We start from the raw sequence: 21,255 nt of genomic DNA, 5'->3' as shown, positions 1-21,255 counted from the left end.
ATATATAATATTTTCTTAAATATAAAGACCCAATAGGCTTCATTTCGGCGATACAAACATTATTCAAATTAAGGGGATATTAAATCCCACATTGTTTTAAAACCGAATAAGAAACTCAAAGATTGGAATCAGAGAGTTTCATGGCGAATATAGTAAACTATAAAAGTATCGGCGATTACTAGCGTGAGCTAATGCAAGTGATCCTAGTACGTAGTACAATCTCAGGCAACTCGTTGCAAAGGTGGGGAAAGTTCTGATCGCTAATCTTGGTATTTTCCATAATGTAAAAACACATTTCCTAGGAAATGTATGCTGTTATTACATTATGCTGGGAGGTCACTACCCAGACCGGTTTCAGCCTTTTTTGAGGCTTCATCAGTGAGTAGCTAGACCAAATAGATACCAAAGGGTGTATGCTGTTATTACATTATGGTGGGAGGTCACTACCCACATTGAATAATGTTTATATCGCCGAAATGAAGCAGCCTATTGGCTCTTTATATTTAAGTAACTTAATGGTTGCACCTGTTTGACAACTTGTATAGCAGAGTATATAAGTTCTTTTCGCTATACCCTTTGGTATCTATTTGGTCTAGCTACTCACTGATGAAGCCTCAAAAAAGGCTGAAACCGGTCTGGGTAGTGACCTCCCACCATAATGTAATAACAGCATACATTTCCTAGGAAATGTGTTTTTACATTATGGAAAATACCAAGATTAGCGATCTGAACTTTCCCTACCTTTGCAACGAGTTGCCTGAGATTGTACTACGTACTAGGACTACTTGCATTAGCTCACACTAGTAATCGCCGATACTTTTATAGTTTACTATATTCGGCATGAAACTCTTTGATTCCAATCTTTGAGTTTCTTATTCGGCTTTAAAACAATGTGGGATTTAATATCCCCTTAATTTGTATAATATTATCAGTGATTCTGATATTGTGGCAAGTTTATGAAGCAGATTTACTTCTCTTTCAACACGATAGCCAATTATTTGTTCAATGAAAATTGTGGGAAAAAATATTTTTTTGCAAGATTCCCAATCTCAACCAACAGAACATCAACGGGGTGAACTGGAACTTCGAGTGTGTCCAGAGGAGACATTCCATCTGTGGTACATAAACTGGTGTTCATGTTGAAGGTAGAATGACCTAAACTACCTAAGTCATATATTCAGAACTGGTAGGAAATATACTTAGAAGGGTGAAAGTTTCGATTATGGGCAAAAGGCTGGCTCGTATATAGTTGAAGTCTCTCTCTGAAATATAATGCTCTCTTAGAGTTTATTTCATAATAATAATATGCATATGATATGCTTGCAGGCTCTTAGACCTACCAGGTATCCTTGGCTTTAGGGACCATTATTATTGGATAACATGGTTAAGGTTGAGTCTTATGCTTAAGTATATATATTTTTTTGTATGTAAATTCATGTGTTTTCCTCTTTGTGGGTGAAAACTGGATGAGAATATTTTAATATTTCAAAAATATTTGAGGGAAAAAAAATTCATTATTACCATTATCACCGATAATGATAATAAATGTCAAATAATAATTATTGACTGAAATGATTAAATTGTATTTGAATATGAATTTTAAAACGTAAATGTGATTAAGTTTTTAATTTGTTTAATTTTTAATCACTATAATGTATTTATTTAACCAAATATATTCAAATATTATATTACCTATTTGTGAAAATGAATTCTTTTTTTTTCCCCTTTTGTGTTCATATTTATGAGCTTGTAAACAATGTATTGTAGGTGGCGTGTTAAATCGTTCTAGAACTGACAACCGTTTCCTAGTGCATATACTGATCGCTTATGTAGGTTAGAAAAATAAATGAATTGTTTATTGCCGTAAGGAAGGATTTTGGATAACTCAAGTGATATTTTAGGATTTTTTCTCATAAATTGCTGATAAAATGGATTTATATTATGTAGACAACATGTACGATCCAGCTCTTCGAACTTATGTACCAATTCCCGTTCCTTCAGGTAAACAAACATTTACCTAATAATACACAAGAATAATATGTGATGTATTTTGTATCGTGATTTGCGCGAACGCGGCTTTGCTTTTAATAATTTGACGCTCCCTTTTAGTTGCTGAAATTCTGCTGATTTGTATGTTGATAACTGTGAGGTAAATAATATCTATAAATGAAATAATTGATACCACATTTAAAGCTGCTTTATAAATAATGTAAATGTGTTCTTACCATGGAGTTCAGTCGTTCAAGTTAAGTTAGTCTAAGATGATTCAAATTAAGGGTAATTATCTTTATATGTACTTGAAGAAATAGTTAATATGCAATGGGTACTTACAATAATTTATCAAAAGTCGCATGTCCTCGTATTAGAGCATTTATCTTCCTCACGTTGTCTCAGTTAATTTTACCTTAATAATATTACAAAATTCATAAATAAGTATGTAAAAAAATTGTGCCTCATCAACACAAGGCAGTTAAGAGAACACAAGGCAGTGCTACCTTCCTTCTCATTGCTGTTATTTTCCAAGTCGAATGTTATTTATTTAAAATGCACTTTATTATTATTACGTGAGATCTCCAGACTTATTGGGAGGACACTACATCCCACACATTATCCAGTTTAATATATATTATAATTAATAGTTTATATTTATTTGATATTTTTAAATTTTAATTTATTAATATTTATAATTAATATTATTCTCTGATAATTCTACGAAATGAGTTGTATAAAATCTTATTTTTTTTTAAATATATAAAACTGCGTGTATATGTGTAAAGTTTCAGGTAAAATAAATTTAAAAGATAGAAGGCATAAAATGGATTATGCCTTGTCTGATACTGGAGCCGTCTTTTTATCTCTTAAACTATCTCATGAATTTTGATGAAATATGGATTAGGGAACCATTTAAATAAATTATGAATCATGTTTAGTTTGGTCCACAGTAGTTCTGCTGACCTGCATAGAAGCTGAATATATAAAATAACCTATTCTTAATAACCAGTTTGTATTTTCTATTTGTATCTTTTACATATTATTATTTTCATTTTATTTATTTTTTAATTTATTATTATTTTTTCTTTGGAAAATAAAAGACGTTAGCAGCTTTTTTTTTTCTCCTGTTTCGAATTTTCGAAATATATTTCTGAGTTAGTATTCTTTAATATTTTCCAGTATATATTTCGAATTAAACTTACTCGTAAGTTTAATCCATGTAATATTTAATTACAATCTTAATGAAACCTAAGTGTAAATCGCATATTCATTTGTATTTACCTTAACTATATTTCAGTAAATATTGAAATAGTGTAACGTGATACAGTGATAAGCGACTACCTCAAGGTGCAACATGTACAAGATATTCGATCTTCTTAAAATGGGGGGATGCCTTTCCTATACATTTTGTCATCTTGGGTGGATATTCATTACTGACAACAAAATGACAAGCCAGGGTCTTTTACGAATTATATATGCAATTGTTGGAAACATTACCTTCCATGAGATATTTGGTTGCTTGTGTGAATTTGTGTTATGTCTCCAGCGAGTGGCATATGCTGATAATGATCATTCTAAATTCTGATATGTATTCTCACCTTTTTGTCGTCTACTGTTAATAACAGGTTCTGGAAAATACTTGTCCATTAGATGGAGTAGTATTGATCAAACATATTCAAAGACGCTTCAAGGATATTTGCAGTAGCGGTTTCCGCTTCCATGCTGCTGTATTCAAGATGCGCCACCTCTAGTGCACCGACTGAGATATGCGTTTAAACCTGTGAATCGTAATTTTTATTTTCAAGATTTGTACGTCTTCCCTGTTCGTAAATAATTAGCTCGAAGAAAAAGGTTTCAATTTCAATCTTTCTTTTCATTGAGAAGTTTCTTCAGATGTTAGACGAACACCCGAAATTTTCAGAGATTGTTAAAATGGAAAAAAAAGGAAGAAAGAAAGAATAATTCTGTCTTTAAAAGACTGAAAGTATAAATAATAGGCATTTCGAATAAAGTGGACACCATGCAGAGTTTGCTTTTTTCCTTTTAATTCTGCAAACTAGTTTTCGAAATGCTACCCATTCGCATTATGTACAATATCATCGCTTTATTACTGTCTTCCTAATCCAGTCATAATTTATGTTCTCTCCTTGTTACTTATGATGATTTTCGTGTGTTTCTTTGTTTGAAATTTTTCTTTCTCTGTCTAATTGAGTGCAGCGATTTTCATGCTGTTAGCCACATGTCAGTAAATATATCCAGGAAGTAATTTCAAGGAATGTTTTTAACTCAAATGAGATCCTGGAAAATAATCAGTTTTCCATAAAAATTGCTCTTTTCTTTCTTTCTGTTCTGTTATTTATGATGGGTATATCGAGCACTTAGTTGCGTAAGATTAAAAATGCACTCTTTATATACTGTAATGAAGACAACGATGGGTTTTATTTCGAAGCTTTTTTTCGACGTTCAACCACCTATTATTGTTGCTGTGTGTGTGTCTATTTGACGACGAGTTTTGATAAAAGGGATTTCGCCGAGCGTTTGTATTTGTGATCTTTATTTTAAGTAAGATGTCAGCACATTTCATTTACAGTTTAAATTGAATAATATAAACCAGAAATTAGGACAAAAATCGCCATTTTTATGATCTTCGATCATTTTCACTGCTTGTTTACTGCGATAGCTGCTGGTTCTAATCCCGCATAAGGTATCGTTGTTTGTGAAAGCTTGGAAAGTGTCTTGTGTTTCTATGTCTTAATTTAAATAAAGAAAAAGAAGAGAGAAAAAAAGCAGTTCCATCAGATTCAATATGCAACAGCAGTGAATGCATTGAATAATAATAATATTCGCAAGGGAATAAAGTTTGCTTTAAAAATATTTACGAAGACCTAATCGAGAACAAAATCACTTTTGAAAAGAACTGCTTAAGCTTTCCATGAGATTTAATTTATTTGTTATTTTGAGATATGGAATTAATCTGAGTGGGCATATGCATGTCAGCGCATACACGTACTCACTCATAAGCATATACGGGGTAGTTTCATTCGTTTTACACGTATTTGGTCACAGTTGTGATAATCAGTAATAGCTCGCTCACCTGCTGATCGATTTTTAGCGCCGAGTTGGTCGTAGTTATAGAGCCAGTTTTCTTCCAGGCGCTCCGGCTTTCAAAATAAACCAAAAAACAGACCTCGATTACATTTGATAACAATGTTCCTCGTAAGTTAACTGGGCAAAAAATAGCAATTGGATAATCCAGGAAGTACATAATAAATTTAGTTTAATCCTTTATCCAAGTGTAAGCAAAGAAAGTTTGCGCCTGAAGTATCTTCAGGACTGAGACAACTCGTGGTAAAGGTGGACCAAGCTCTCATCACTCCTTGTCTCAGTATTTCCCATAATGCAAAGCACATCTCCTTGCGGACATGTATGTCCGCATTAAGGGAAGGGCCACTGTCCAGACCGGTCTTGACCTTTATTGAGGTCTCGTCAGTGGGAGCCAGACCCAGAGGTGGTGATACTAAGGTGAAAGCAATGGAGAAGTCATATTTACCTATACGAGTTGTCAAAAGGTATCTCACTTATTATTAAATTACTCTGGATTTAGAGAAAGATGTTGGAAGTTTTTTTTTTAAACTTCCAACAGGAAGTACATGTTTCTCCAAATGAAATTATGTCTTCTGAAGGAAGGCGGATAATAGTGCAATAAGGGTCTACTTCTCATAAAAAAGGTTCCTTAATATCTGCACTTATATTAACGCTCCCCAGTCTTTTTATTGTACTCAAGACACTGCTCCAAAAATCGCCATTATCTCCTGCATAAGATAAACGTCATTCTTTGCAAGCGACAAATTATATCGTACTGAAAATCTAAATTAAAACCTCTGTTTAATTTATGTTCTTAGGATGATGTCTCTTCTGATTATAGGTCCACAAGTTTTGTTAATAGTCTTAAATATGGTTGTTCGAATTTGATTCTTTTTTTTTGTTTTTCAATAGCATACTCTGTTATCCTGCTGGACACTACCAGTGGTCACTTTTTTCAAATTTGCTTTAGAGTCCTGTATCTTAGACCTGTACATATTTTCTGTATCTTAGACTACTCTGAACACATCGCCATCAGCAGTCCTATCATTCTATTATAATTGGCCACAGTTCAAGAATCATGATTAGCGTTGAACACTATAACTCCTTCCTTTCCCTATAATTCAAAACATAACCACAACCTAATCCAGATGTCTGAATAAAACGCCTCTGTAGCTCAGTGAGAAATTTTGAAAAGATCTGGTTCGAATTATGTCTTTATGTCTAAGATGCGAGGAACTGTTATAAGGGATTTTCAATATGGTGAATTCTGTAGCTTTGACAAGGTTATCCTTGTCAAAGTTCGCAGCTGACAAACCAGCTGCGAACACATGGAGTTAACACAGTAGAGCGGTTTCATACTCGTAGTTTCTTTGTCCGTAATTTGCACTGTCTGAACCCACCCGGAATCCATTCTCTTGTTATTTAGAAGGATATCGTCTGTTTTGGTCTTTTTAGTCTTAGCGAACAGTATGTCGACTTCGTATCAGTGCACACCTCTTTTCTGTGGATGCGTTTGCGTTTATGGCCTCATCAGAACTGAAGAGGTTGAGGTGGTGTTGCTCGGGTTTTTCTGACGAAAAATCTGAAACTTTGTGTAACCGGGCAACTCTTTAGCCGGAATGTACAGAAACAGCAAGAGATTTAATGGAATTTAGAAGCGGCTCCTTCCTTCCAGATTTACGCTCAAAGCTTCCCTGAAGTGTTCTATGTTTGTATATTGCGTGTGTTCTTCTGGCCGATTTGCCTGTTTTGATGGACGCAATACTTGAGTTTTCGGGAGAAGAATACCTCCACGTTCATATTAGAACGACTAACTCACTATTTGATAGAAAGCACCTAACAAAGTTTCCTTACGTCATAGATGGGATTCAAACTCGGGTCATTGCAACCAAATCAACCGAGCTACGGAGGCTCTAGAAGCGGACTATGGCATATATTGTTTTTATTACTAATATTGTTGTTGCTGCCTGTTATTGTGTTGCAGACATTTCAAAGAATTTACGTTCTAAAAAGTAAAACAATAATAACCTGCTGTTGTGTCAGCCATCTGCTTTTTAAAGTACGTGCTCATTTGTTTACACAGATATTTTGAAGGAGCCAAAACTTTTTCATTTTTTGTTAAAGATTTTTTTTTAAATATGTTTTTGTTTTTGTTATTTATTTAATTTATTTATCGATTGATTTTGCTAATTCGTTTCGTTGATTAAGGGCTGCTATGAAATTCATAGCAGCCCTTAATCAACTTAACTCTATTCGAAATTGAATGGAATATCAGTTAAACGATACGCACCCTCCCTTTATTTTAATACGACTGGGTTGAACTTCTCAATTGGCCTTAAGTAATACAAATTAGTTGAAGAAAACGAAAAAAGAAAAAAAAGTCCCGGATCAATAATATTCAACAGCAAGTTGTATTAAGTCCTTAATAATCCTTGTATGGTCAGTGACCTTGTCAGTGATAGTACTTAGTTGCTGCATTGCCTCTTTGTATTTGTAAGGGTGATATTTGTCTATTGGTTCACCAAAACCATTCTGTTCGATTTCATAGAATATTGAATTATTTATTTGAAGTTGTTAATACATTTTAAAGAAACTGAAGTGTTATAATATTCCTAATATCTGAACACTAGCACACTGTAGAATTTCAAACTAACATTGTAAATAGAAGTGGACCATTTTCTGTGTTCTTTAATTGCAGTTCACTATGAGTGCTTTCCTCCAGCATATCCTTTTCATCCTGTTCATCTTGGATATGTCTATCCACCAGCTTATAATCATATTCCACCCTCTTCCATGGATATGGCGCTGTTCTCCAGCCCTTGCTTTGATGAACCCTGCAATCGATTTGTCGCTCAAAAAGAAGAAAAAAAGAATCGCAAATACCGAAAACAAAAGAAGCAAACCAAGCACTTTACCACTCCTTCCTTGGCTTATCAATTATTCCATGTAAGTAGTTTTATCACCTTCCTGAAATACATCTCAAAACTAGTAAACAATTGAATTAATATTTAATTAATGTTTAATCTTCCATTGAAAACACCACGTGATATTCCGAAGTCCAGAATGCATTTACACCGTGTCCAAGATGTTTCGGACACCTTCGAAGTAATTAATGTCGTTCTGATTTGTCACTCATGCCACAAAAATGTCTATGTAGTGCATTTGGCTCTATATTCTTTTGAGATTTGGTAAGTTTAAAATTGCCGATTTATTCTGTGTGAGTGTGATTTAATTAATTAGACCAAGGTTACTAACTGGAGGAAGGGGTAAGTTGATGATCTCAGTCAGTAATATCTCGGGTAGGAAGATACGCATCTGGATCGTCTGTCTTCTGAAGTCCGGCATTTCGATACATTCATAATAGAAGAAACAATTGCCAATCGTAAAAGCGAGGGTTTGCTTTGGTTAGTTCAAAATGGTGTGCATGGCTGAAGCCCATGAAATAGGAACAAAAATGGCGAAATTTAGTGCAGTGATGTCTACAGTATGGGCTCAGCAAAGATTGCCTGCTTGCTATTTTTCAGCGTCCATTCAAGCAACGCTATATTAAGAAGAAAAAAAAATTATAACCATTTTTTAGATGCGTGCCTCTTTTAAGCCTGCTTGTCATAGAGTTTGTGTGGGTGGGTGGGTGGGTGGGTGGGTGTGGGATCAGAGTATTATGTCTCTCTGAAGTTGTAACGGGTAGAGGTTTGTTAACCTCTCCATCGCATACAATGGAGAGGTTAACAAACGTGTATAACTTCGAAAATGTTCTGATACATAAGTGATGGATACACAGAATCCATCACAGGTATTATTCTATTATCACGAGTAGTTAGTGCTATTCATAGGTTCCTATGAATAGCGCCACCATTTTTTTGAAAAGAATAGGGGACCGAGTGTCATCGTCGACTCTTTCCCTTACTACAGAAGTAACAGATAAATTCTACGAGGTTTTGATATTATAATTTTTTGCATTTCCACCTAGCTATGGGGATATGTAAACGCACTAGAGAGAGATGTATAGCGTTAGATGGTGGTGGTGGGGAATTTATTTTAATTATGAAAGCGGAAAAAAAATTAGAATAACTGCATAATTTTATTCTTGTGATTTAGCTGATAATACTAGAATTGGAGTCCAATAATACCACAAAGTATACGAAACTATTGAAGAATCATTCCAAAAATCGGTCCATTATCGAATATTGGCTATATCAAATCGTAGCGTATAAAAAAAGGCTTTTCCATTATATTTATCATTGCTACAATGAACTTTGTTGTTCGTTCAAGGCATTCCAACAGCAAATTATCTGATAGCTTAGAGAATATTCCTGCTGTAGTGGGTAGCAGTCACAAAAGAATAAATTACCTCCTGGTAGGAGGTAATTTATTCCTAGATGATCCATTGCATACAATGCTTATATGACATGTAGCTTCCAAGTACTGATTAACATTTACATTTCCAGTTTGTATCAATATTCATATTCCATTTATATTTTGACGTACATATTTCTGACCTTTACATCCATATTTATATTTTTATATATACGTATATTTACACTATATAATTCATATAATATCAGTAATTTATGTTACTTTACAACGACTGGTAGTTGATGTTATTGGCAAATTTAATTAATACTGAGTAATACTTTTCGATAAGTCTGTTTTGACACTGGCCACTTGTCTCCGGAAGTGATGACGTGTTGCATTAAGGGTATCCAGATGGAGTCCAATAGCTGACAGTCGTAAAGCATGTGGTGAACAGTCTGTTGAAGGTTCACACCTTCAACAGACTGTTGAAGGTGTGAACTACAAATACATGATGGTGATTCCAGGATATGGAATCTGTGTAAGTAATGTCTTAGTTTTCCATGTCCCGTTAGTAGCGTGGTTAAACCTGAAGGAGTGGTGTTTTTTCAACCGGAGTCTGCTTCTGATGCTTGACAAGAATTTTTTTGTTGTTGATTGATCCATTTTTAGATGTTTTCCATTAAGATCCATCGATATTAATACTGACTCGATTTTATTAGTTGTGAATGAGTCGTCGTTAGCTGCAGTTTCTGTTAAGTTTTTAGTGTAGGCTCCGTCTGTTTCCCTGATGGTTGATAATATACGTCTTGTCTTATTTTTGCTGGCAGCTCATTTATAGCAATTCCAAATTCAGTTTTCGCGTTTGTAATTTTGGACTGATCGCTGTATTTGGCTTTATAGTAGTTCTGTGTTCTGCTCTCTCTTAAATCTTGGTTATTTTATGTTCTTTGGTATAGTCGTCTGAGTACGTTAACACTGGTATAGTCGTCTGAGTACGTTAACACTGGTATAGTCGTCTGAGTACGTTAACACATTTTCTAGGACTTAATTCGGAGTTCGACCAAGGTACTGATTTTCTTCCTTCGATGTTTAGCTTCTTGGTTGTTCTGAGTGTTTGGTCGCTGGATGTTTTCAGCCCTGATGAAAGCACATAAGCAAGGAAATCTATATCGGCTTCTTCTGATGCCCAGATGGCTAGGCTCTTGTCTAAGCTGAGCTCTTGTTTGCTGATCCAATTAAAGTGATGTTCTGATATTAGAAAATTCTTTTTTTAATACTTTAGCAAACGTACTTGATGTTATTGCGATGGTTTGGGTTGTGTATTCCGTTTATATTTTTGTTACTGATAAAAAAAACTTAATATGCGATGATGGAAAATATTTTAAAATTACTTGAAAAGCCGTACATTTTGTTGTTGATGTTGTAAGGTTTTTATATTAATGCCAGTCCTATATTTTTTTTCTATTTATGAGTTCTGTTAAGTTATTTTCTTGGGTCTATTTTACAGGCCTTGATAGAGTGTTGAAGATTTATTTGAAGGCATGCCAGGGAAGTAGTGCTGTTTCTGCAAGCTTTATTATTGCTGAACGTGTGTTCTATTGCGTTGTTCGTATCAATTTCACTGGGAATATTGCATATATTATCAGCATTGAAAGATGTCGGTCTTTTCTTTGAATTCAATTAACACTCCTCCGTTATTAATACTTTTCATTTTTGCGATTCCGATTTTTATTTTTCTTGGGTCTATTTTTTCTTTTATGATATTTTTGATTTCTCCGGTGTTTAGTTGAGCTGTCAGTTTAACTATTAAATTTATTGCAAGGATTGCTTTCAGATTCGTCTTTGTTTTTAGCATTGTTTTTAACGATTTGCGAGTATAGCTGAGTAGGCTGAGCCAAGTTAGCCTGTCCCTGGTTGTTTGTAGTAGTCTATTGATACTTGAGTTGCAGTTTTAAATTTATTAAATATCTTCGTTAGCTTGTTCACTGCAGTTAGCATGTCCTTTTTAAAATCATTTCTTAGATTACCGCTTACTCTGGCAATGTTACGCAGAAAATCAAGGGCTTTTTCGAACTCTAATTCTTCCCGTGCCACCATCTTAATGTTACTCAAAGTTATAGTATCATGGCTGTTTTTGTAGATGATAACTTGTTGTTGTTTAAATAAATACATCTTTATCCTTTATCCTAGATTTTAAATGTTAAATACACCTTTATCCTTTGTTTTAGTACTAGCTTTGTTTACACAGTTATCCAGACTGAACCTAGTACATTGCTTTAAGATTTTTCCTGTCCTTAAAGCTTATCGCATCCGTTTATTGACCTCCATTTTCCTTATACCAAATAATAGACCAAATAATACATTAGTAATTTATTATTATTATTTTTTTTTTCATATCATTGTCTCCTGCAGCAAGATAAATATCCCAGCATTCTCCAGACTAATCCCCATTTGTGCAGGAATGATATCGCCACCATCCTCGAGCAGTCTTGGCAACAGATGAGCGAGAAAGAAAAACTGCCTTACCTCTATCAGGCAGGAGAATTGCCAGTGGCAGTTCAGGAAAGGGTAAGCCCTCTAGTAAGAATCGGATAGATCTTAATTCAAAATATTCTAAAATTGAACATCCAATATTTCTAGTGAAATACGTGTAATGTCTTAAGCTTTTTTCGAAAGAAACGAGTTAATAATTCTAGTGACTTCATGAAAATTGGTCGATTTCAATCGATGGTGAGTTAGCCGATCTCATACGGAGGTAGCAGGGTTTTTGTAAATGTAACCTATCTGCATGCGACGAAATGGTTTTCCTGTATTTGTTTACGATGGATTATGATTATTTTTTATCTATTACAGTAGTTTTGTTTATTAAATGTATGTTATTAAATTCTCTAATTATGCATTAATTATAACTAGGCTGGCAACAGGGGAATACGATAACAGGAAGTCTTGTGTGATTACTGAAATATTTTACTGCAAAATTACTTTATTAGATATATATAAAGTGATTACTGGATGCCTGAAGCGGTATGAAAAAAGGAATTTCGTCTCCATAAAGAGCTTATTTATCACATTAAGGTGATATGGCCAGCCTGGCTGGCCGAATGGTTAGCGTATTCGCTCTCCAGCCAAAGGGCTGCGGGTTCGCATCCCGCCGTGGGCATGGATGTTTGTGATTGTGATCCACAGACATGGATGTCTGTGGAAATAGTAGTGGTGGTGGTCGGCGTTAGATGGCGCTCGTGTAGTCGCAGTTCCGTTGGCAGGTTGAGTGATGGAGACAGAATTGCAGAGCAAATTTAAAAGACATTTGCGATTTATTTTCTTCGGTTTTTAATATTTTTAAGTCAAATAAAATACTTATGACGAAAAAAAAAAACTGAGCCACTGAAACTGTAAAATCAAAGTCATCATTCCAACAACGAAGTGAACTCATTCGTTACGCTTTGTGGATAACGTAACCTAGAAGGATCGTTTCGAAACCGCATACTGGAAACCGATAAGTGGAGAATGAGAATTCGAAACACCAACGCAATACCACTCATTGTGTATTGAGCTCCACTTGAGCTGTGGGAATAGAATGTGCCGTGGTTGAACGCTGTATTTCGAGTCTAAAATCGATAAATTACTAGCAATGGTCTTCCTCTAAAAAGAGCGGCCGTGTGACTGCTATGATGACGCATTTTGATTGAAAACACTCGAATTCGAATCTTATCTAGAACTCGAAGAACTTGTTATAAAGACTTTTTAACTAAGCAATCATATATTAAATATACTGGTGCCCAAAAGCTAAGGACGAACACTATTTCGGAAGATTGTAACAGTAAATTCAAACGAATCAGCTTGTTGAAACTTGTATACTTGAAAGAAACACACGAATTAACCACAGTGGAAATACTTAGGATGATAAATATTTCATCCTAAGTATCTTAGGACATCATCAGTACAGTAGTTTAAAACAATAATAGGAATAACATATAGTTAGGGCGCATGATTACAATAGAATCTCATTAAACGTGCGTAACGTGCTACAGTAGTAAAAAAAAAAAAATAAAATAAAATAATTATTTAACACAATTTTGTATGACAATTTTCCATTCTTTAGAAATAGTAAGAACGTCGTTGTGGTTTAAGTTTGGTCTGTGGTGTAGTAGGGCTTCAGAACTTTCTTTATATAAACGTTCATGTTTATATAAAGATCTATGTAGAAGTTTAGCCTTTTCCCAATGGATCCTATGGTTTGGATTTTCAATTCCGTGTTGAGAGGCCAGATTTTTGCGGTTTAAAAAGACATTCGAATGTGGTCTTGATGTTCCGAGATGCGTTTCTGAACAGACCTACCTGTCTGTCCAAAGTAAGACATTTTGCATGAGCATGGAATTTCATAAACGCCAGGCAACATCAAAGGTGGGAGTTTGTCCTTAGGAGAAGGTAACAAGTTGTAAATTTTGTATTTTTTTTTACCTTCCAGTACGGGATAATACTTGTGTTGATGCACGTTGAATGTATTTGTTTCCGCCGGCTGTTCTTCGATGGTGGTGTCTTTCCATTTCTTCCCAGGTTGACATTAGTTTTAAAAGGTGCTTTCAAAACTAATGTCAGACTCCTCAACTCATTAAACGTTACATTTGTACCGTGGGGTAAGGATATTTTATGATCGGTCGATGACATTCAACTGCTTCGTTCACTGAAGACTTGGATTGTATGGTTTTTAGAGTTTTCGCATTATCTGTCCCTTAGCCCGATATGGTAAACAACAGAAGAAAAAAAAGAGATTTCATCCACTGCACTGTGCTAATTTAGGGTTAAGCATTACAATGTGATGTTTAAACATATTAACGAGATAGTAGCTTGCTGAAAGAAGATATTTTTGATTCGACATCGGGTGTGAACGCTACATTCATTGCAGGATATAGTCATGAGCATAGTGAAGTGTAGTATACGAATTTGTCTCTTCACCACACGTCTTCAGTTCATCGATCGTGGAGGGAGGAAGAAAAAGAAACTCTTGATGCTGTTTTAGGATTTAGAAATGAAATATCCAGGCTCCTACTGTTTCGTCAGGATTTGCTTATCGATTTCTATTTGGCGTCTAGATATATTTGTTCAAGATTATTAACGTGCCTTGGAATGGAGGAACAAGATTTTATTCCAGTATCTTCGGTTTTCTTTCTTGCAGAAGAGGCCAAGCGGTTCAGAAAAATAAAATAAGTTTGAAAGTTCGTGGTAAGTTGGATGTTGGTCTCGCTCACAGCCTACGTTCTCCTCTTCTTCTTCTGCAGCTTCTCCCACTTAAGTAGGGTCACTGTTGATAATGAGTCTCCTCCACACCTTCCTGTCTTGGGCTGTCACCACATCCGAGGTCTTCATCCTCAAGTCCTCTTCTACCAGCTCCCTCCATCTCTTCTTTGCCCGCTCACGCTTCCGCCTTCCTTGCACATCCATCTGCATGACCCTTCTTCCCACATATTCGTCCTCCCTCCTCATCACATGACCAAACCATCTCAACCTTGCCTCCTGTATTTTCGCTCCTAAGTTTGTAACTTTCACTGTTCCCCTGACAAAGTCATTTCTCAGACGATCCTTTCTGGTCACCCCGCACATCCACCTAAGCATTCTCATCTCTGCTACTTCCATCCTGCTGATGTTATTTTTCCTCAGGGCCACAGTTTCTATAGCATATGTCATAGCTGGCCTCACTACTGTCCTATAGATTTTGCCTTTTAGATTGATCGGCACCCTCTTATCGAATAGCACTGCAGCCATCTCCCTCCAGTTCCTCCAACCCGCTTGTATCTTGCATCCCACTTCCTTCTCAGCTCCTCCATCTTCTTCCACTGTTCTAACTCCTCCAAAAGTGTTAGCTAGGAGGATTCTGATTGAAACGATGTGCCCACTAGTCTAATCTTTCTATTCCTGTTTCCTCAAAACCATTTGGCCACAGTCCTTACAGGACAGGGACTTGACAGTCCTTACATGTTACTGTGTAAATCAAATGAATCTTTTCCACAGAATCGCCAAACACAGGATTGTCCAAAATGTCAAAATCGCATTCAATATTCATTTTTCAGTGCAGTATGAAAAGTTCTATTCTGACCAGGAAACGCATCCATGTAATAGATGGATGGATATACTTTGGTGATTAACTTTCTTCTGTCGGCTAGAAGAATGCCAAAGTACCTTCATGTAATCTGAAATATATACAGGGTAATCAAAATTAAAGTATCCCTGTTTAAGGCCTGGTGGAGCGTACATTGTGCGTCATGCACAGTGTAACAAAAAATAGTTCCGAAATTCACCACCAGAGTTGTAAACACCAAATGCATGGACTTTACATGTCACGCAACTCAGCAGATGACATGAGGGTTTAAAAAGATGGACACGTTAGTGCTATCACTTCCACTGTGATGGCACCAATCTTGCCACAACGTGCTTTGCTCGTGAAGCTGTACTACCTAAACAATTGCAATACTATTGATGCACTCCGCGAATTTTGTCGCCTGAACAAATGTCGACGAGGTCCACTATCTTCATTTGCTCTGCGACGAATGATTAATCGTTTTGGAGAAACGAGATCGTTGGAAGTTAGACCTGAACAGAGGTCGCAAACAAATCAGTTCACATCAAGTGAATGAAGTTGCTATTGATGTTGTGGAGAAGGCTATGAAGAGCGTTAGTTCCTACAGTTCACATGCTGTATTAAGACACTTGGATGTGCTTTACACAACTGTCTGGAATGTTCTACAGAAGATTCTGCATTTCTACCCATCCATGATAACCCTGAAAGAGGAGTTTCGTCCGCAGGACTTTGAAAGTCGATTGACACTCGCTTTATCATTGCTTGCTCGAGTGGAGTTGGGCGCTGCGTGGCCGTGGATGATTTTTGTAGATATACGAAGCTCACTTTCCCCTGAATGAAGCTGTGAATACCCACAATTGCCGGGTTTGGGCTACGCAAAATCCGCATGCAATCCAACAAATTATGAAAGCTGTTATACGAAAGAAAAGTTAAACAAGTTTAGCAGTGTTTGTTGAAGAACGAAGAAGGATAGTATTGTCGACTTAAGTGGTTTCTACCCGTGGCGATTATTTTGACGAGCACAAAGTCAATTTGGAATGTATCAATAAAATACTTTTGTTACGGTCGTCTCGTTCTTTCATGATCATTTCTTCTTTAAACATATTCGATTCAGTATTTTTAGTGTTTTGAATTTAGTCAAGATATTCACATACCTTATTTCTTCATTATTTTAACACGGTGCAATTTTTTTTCTAACTCCACCAGCCCGCTGACCAAATTGCATGCCATCCATTTAATGGGATAAACATCTGCAATCCTCAAATGGGCCAGACGTTACTAGTAGGTAGGTTGTCTCCGATTGCATGTTATTCTTCTACTCTTATTAATGAATTCTAGTCAAATTTTAATAAATAGCAATAGTCAAGTTCTTACTGGTAAGAACTTTACCAGTAAGAACTTCTTATTTCGTTTTTTAGGGTACTGCATTAAAATACTTAATTTACTTGGAATAATAAAAAGCACAGTTTTAATTAAATTTTAGTAAAACTGCTTGGAAACTCTTAGGAAAAAGAAGCTGAACATTCTTGTACTTGTGACCTTCATAAAGATAGCTTGCTGTCTTCTGGTATGAATCTAAGAAAACCGTCTCTGAAATGGTTACAGATTACGAAGGGATATTTTCCTGTGACAGTTGAAAGGGCTAAATGATCTTCGGTGGAAGAACTAGAGTTTGAATCTCGTCAAGGATAAAAGAATATCCTTTATTGTCCATTATCCCTTATCAGCATCATCCTTAAAAAAGTCTAGATGAACGGATATGCTTCAGGAAATATTCCTTCCCAATTTCTATAACTCAAAACTGCGACGCAGTTTATTAAAAAGAGAATCAAGGCGTTCATAACTTCATACTGATTTGTGAGACAGAGACCATCTCATACGTATCTTCGAATTATAATTTGTTCGCATATAGTTTCCTAGCCCCGTTGCCAGAAAGGATACTGACGTATTATACCTGACATGTGATCAGTGTGATTATTACAATTTAAACTAATTCTATTTCTCTAAAGTGAACTTTACAGATGCAGCATATCGTTTAGGATTACCACCAAAGACAAAATGATATTTTTCATAGAGTAATGCTTATAGGATCACAGATTTTCTCTTACAGATCCAGAAATTCACTAAATTTTAGTAACCTACCTGCTGAGTTACGTGCGTGTTTCTTAATGGCGTCGTTCACGATTTTTTACTTGCTTAGTCAACTTTTCAGTTACTATACAAAAGAAATTTCGGATTCACACATCTTAGTGCCCATTTCCTAAACATTTTTTGAAAACTGTTTCTGTGTTGAGGATGGAAAAAAGAGGTCAAATAGGCAGTGGATGCTCGATTAGAAGCGTACGCTAAGCTTTTCAGCATGGGATCCCTAATTCCATTTTGCCAGTCGCGAACTGCATATTCCTAGGTCTACCGTACATCATATTGTGCGCACAAACTTCGGTTTAGAACTTTAAGATTCAGTTGTTGTAGGAGATACAAGCAAACGACAAAATCAACTAGAGCAGTTTACACTGAAAATACCGCTGCTGATTGTGTGCTTCTCCATGTTGTCTGCTCCAATGATCGCCTCTCTCTCTCTCTCTCTCTCTCTCTCTCACACACACACACACACACATGTATGCATGGGCCCTTATTCCCAGGGAAAAGTAGATCAATTTATTAGCTGATTGTGTCAGTACATGGTAGCATAAGGAAAGGTGAGACTGTTGTAAGTATAAATAGTTTGTCGATGCATTATCTGAAATTTCTAAGAGAAGAAAACCTGGATCCATTATTAATAGATTCCATAATTTAATGCAGCAGCATTGGATCGTGTCTTTATGAAAACGCTAATGCCAAAATTAATCTAAATTAATATTGTATGGACGAGAATGACAGATGTTAATATTGGCACGTACAACTAACGTTCAGTCTATCTCATAACTCTGTCCAACTCCTGTTATATTTGCAGTTCGCGTAAACATAGCATCTTATTGCCGAAAAATGATTCATGGTATATGCGCGCACTTGATAGATGTACTTTATAAGTTATGCATCAAGAACGTTTTCCGATACCATTTTATTAGCCACAGAGAAATTTGATAGAGGAAGAATAGCGTTATCGGTGGTAGAATTATGTAGAATGTGTAGACAGCCGTCATTGTTCAAGATTCTATGCATCCAAACCACCTGAAATCTCATTCTAATTTAAGTAAGTTGATTACTCAATTAGTGAGTTAGTTGGTGTTATACAGAGGCGAAATATTTTTTGTTAACAGAAACTAATGTTTCTCATCCGATACGATCATCCTCATCAATGCGTATCAAGGATTTGGGTCTAGCGTGGCTTGTGCCGGCCTTAGAAGTCATCGTTGAATCTTTTAAGAGGACGTCCTGGTTTTCTTTTTCCTTATGGCTTGTACTTTAAGGCTTGCTTTGGTAATCTGTTTTCATTCTTTGAACGTGTTCCTAACATTTATGTTTATATTTTTAAAATTTTTTCTATTACTGGTTCTTGGTTTAATTCTTTCATAATTTCTTCGTTTCTTTTGTGATCAAATAGAGTATACTTCGCAGTTTTTCTCATAAACTTACACTCTCACTCACAGCACCCGACACGATAACAGCCATAACACTTTAGCTCATTGTTTTAGCTGCATTTCTTTCTGCGATTCCAAAACAACTCATTGATGAATGATGCCTTGATTACCTAGGTATTTTAGTTACCTATATCAACACATTACCTCCAAAAGGAATTTTGAGACGGTATTATGGGATCATTACCATAATATTGTCCTCAGAATTTCTGTTGGACGTTCTCATGTCTATCCAAATCCTCGACTCAGTCCTTTTATCATTTCGCATTTTTGGAGAGCGGTTAACAGAATTCTTTGCTGCGAAAATGTTCTGAGTGAATAAACTGTCTATTTTTTGGAAGGAATGACAGTAAATGCTTTTGGTATGCATTCCAGAAATGCTTATTTAAAGTGAATTGTATTCCGCATAACTACTGTAGTCATTTAATCGTTAGGGATCAGAATGATTATTGAAGGTCATTTATAATTAATAAAATGTCACCAAGAATTTATTCTTTGAGGATAAAGTATTACCATTAATTTATTCTTTTGTTGTTTGATGCAGACGCAGCTTGGTTACCTGGCGCATCGCAAGTGCCCTTGCCACAATTTTGTTGTATTCCTCAAAATATGACGAACGTATTTCTTCCAGAAGCTTGTGGCGATCTACTGACCCAGGCAGTTCAAGAATCAGGAATTGTAGAAAACAACTATAGAAACGATACATCGCAATCAAAGAGTGAGTCCAGCCAGTCAGCAGTCACAGCAGAAAATATCCAGTGTGATTCTCTATCAAAGGATGATATAGCTGCTCTGTTCAACAACTTATCGCAGAATGACGATGCCACAGCTACTTTATCGCAGGGTGTTATGCTAGAGAATGATATAGCTACCACTTTGAACGAATTTTTTTTACAGGACGATGAATCTATCCGTCTACAGGACAATTTTTTACATGACAGTCTAACTCTTCCCCTGCAGGATGTCTTCTTACAAAATGATCTGGCTGCCACTCTTCGCGATCCGTTGTTAGAATGTGACATAGCCGCCCTGCCCGACAGTGTGGGACAGAACATTTCCTGTAATAGACCTCTTCAACAGACCAATGACAGTAACAACAAAGAACTGCACAGCCTTCCATTTCAAACTATTGAAGCAGCTGTTGAAAACCAGAATAAAGACCATGCATTTTCTCCTACCGAAACCTCGGCTGTAGACTCTAATGCGAAACCACTGCCATTAAAAGGCACCGAGACAGTCGACACTAGCTGCAACCCTTTGATTAATGAGATCAGTGGTGAAGAAAGAGAAAATATCAGCGAAGACTCCCATGTAGATCTCGGACTTCCACTTCAACAAAATGGTATGACAAATGTTCAAGGAAACTACTTGCTCCAACATCAGTTCGATGCACAAAAATGTGTACCAGAGAATGTTTGTGACGCTGCTAAGATTTTGGGGAATCACAGCGATCAGCTTTCTGATTCTTGCATCAGAGAGGAGAAAGAAGCCACTTTACGATCAGTTGACTTGCCGACATTAATTCAAGCACAAGAGAATCGGTCAGTTCACAAGAATGACCATGTTATCAATGATTGGTAATTTCTGTCGATGTTTTGGTTCACTAATTGTTAATGAGTTTTTATATTATGAAGATTTCATGACCAACTAAAATAATGATTAGAAGCATTTAAAATTTTCAGTTATATGTATTTGATGAAAAAATGATTAAATAGTGCTTTACTTTCTAAAATATGGAGATTTTCATTACATTTTGCATATAAAATAATGCTTTGCGATATTTTAGAATTGATAGCCGAATTGCATATTTTAGCTACAAATTGCTTTTACGAGAAATAATTATTCTATATTCTTTTGTAATGAATCCCATTTCACAACTAATTTGCGAAGTATTCTTCAAGGATTATTCTGCACTCTTTGTTGAGTATGAACTATTTTGTGTGAAGAGTCGACCCCACATTTTCTTAGAATATGTCCATCTAGAAAAGAGCACGGTTATTTGAAGTTGAATCCAATCAGTAAAAATTACATGAAAATTAAAGGAGTTGTAACTTTGCTCTGCGTGGATGGATTTCAACGAATCTTATTGTTCGGAAGCACTATAGTCAGGAGAACGTTTTGATAAAGTTTCATTATCGTAATTAGTGATTATTATTATTACTAGTATTATCTTTGTGACCTGCTCATATATGTAAGTCTCCATTGCTAAGTCCTGATCAATAAGCGCTA

General features: G+C 35.8%; 1 protein-coding gene across 2 annotated transcripts; it reads left to right on the top strand.

The window, feature by feature from the left end:
• The first annotated feature begins 1,783 nt into the window (after positions 1-1,783).
• On the top strand, positions 1,784-20,758 carry LOC150092445 (uncharacterized). Of its 2 annotated transcripts, none has more exons than XM_090414910.1 (5): positions 1,784-2,001; positions 7,775-8,022; positions 11,785-11,940; positions 16,655-16,733; positions 19,571-20,758. In XM_090414910.1, the coding sequence occupies exons 1-5, from the start codon at positions 1,929-1,931 to the stop codon at positions 20,605-20,607; spliced, it is 1,593 nt and encodes a 530-aa protein (XP_090271036.1). In that variant the 5' UTR covers positions 1,784-1,928; the 3' UTR covers positions 20,608-20,758. The 2 variants fall into 2 exon arrangements, with proteins under 2 accessions (XP_090271036.1, XP_090271037.1); XM_090414911.1 differs by lacking the exon at positions 1,784-2,001 and adding an exon at positions 2,109-2,277.
• The last annotated feature ends 497 nt before the right edge of the window (positions 20,759-21,255 follow it).

The sequence above is a fragment of the Typopeltis vanoorti genome, chromosome 26 (assembly GCF_054136105.1).
Source record: "Typopeltis vanoorti isolate ZY-2024b chromosome 26, IOZ_Tvanoo_1.0, whole genome shotgun sequence".
In the NCBI taxonomy this organism is placed as follows: domain Eukaryota; kingdom Metazoa; phylum Arthropoda; class Arachnida; order Uropygi; family Thelyphonidae; genus Typopeltis; species Typopeltis vanoorti.
Note: the sequence above shows the minus strand (reverse complement) of the source record. Positions and strands in the feature narration are given on the sequence as shown.

Bases quoted from the DNA above. Each gene is read 5' to 3' on its own strand.
- LOC150092445 (XM_090414910.1), top strand. From the start codon at position 1,929: ATGGATTTATATTATGTAGACAACATGTACGATCCAGCTCTTCGAACT. The intron at 2,002-7,774 runs GTAAACAAACAT...CTTTAATTGCAG, and splicing joins ACCAATTCCCGTTCCTTCAG to TTCACTATGAGTGCTTTCCT. The intron at 8,023-11,784 runs GTAAGTAGTTTT...TGTCTCCTGCAG, and splicing joins TGGCTTATCAATTATTCCAT to CAAGATAAATATCCCAGCAT.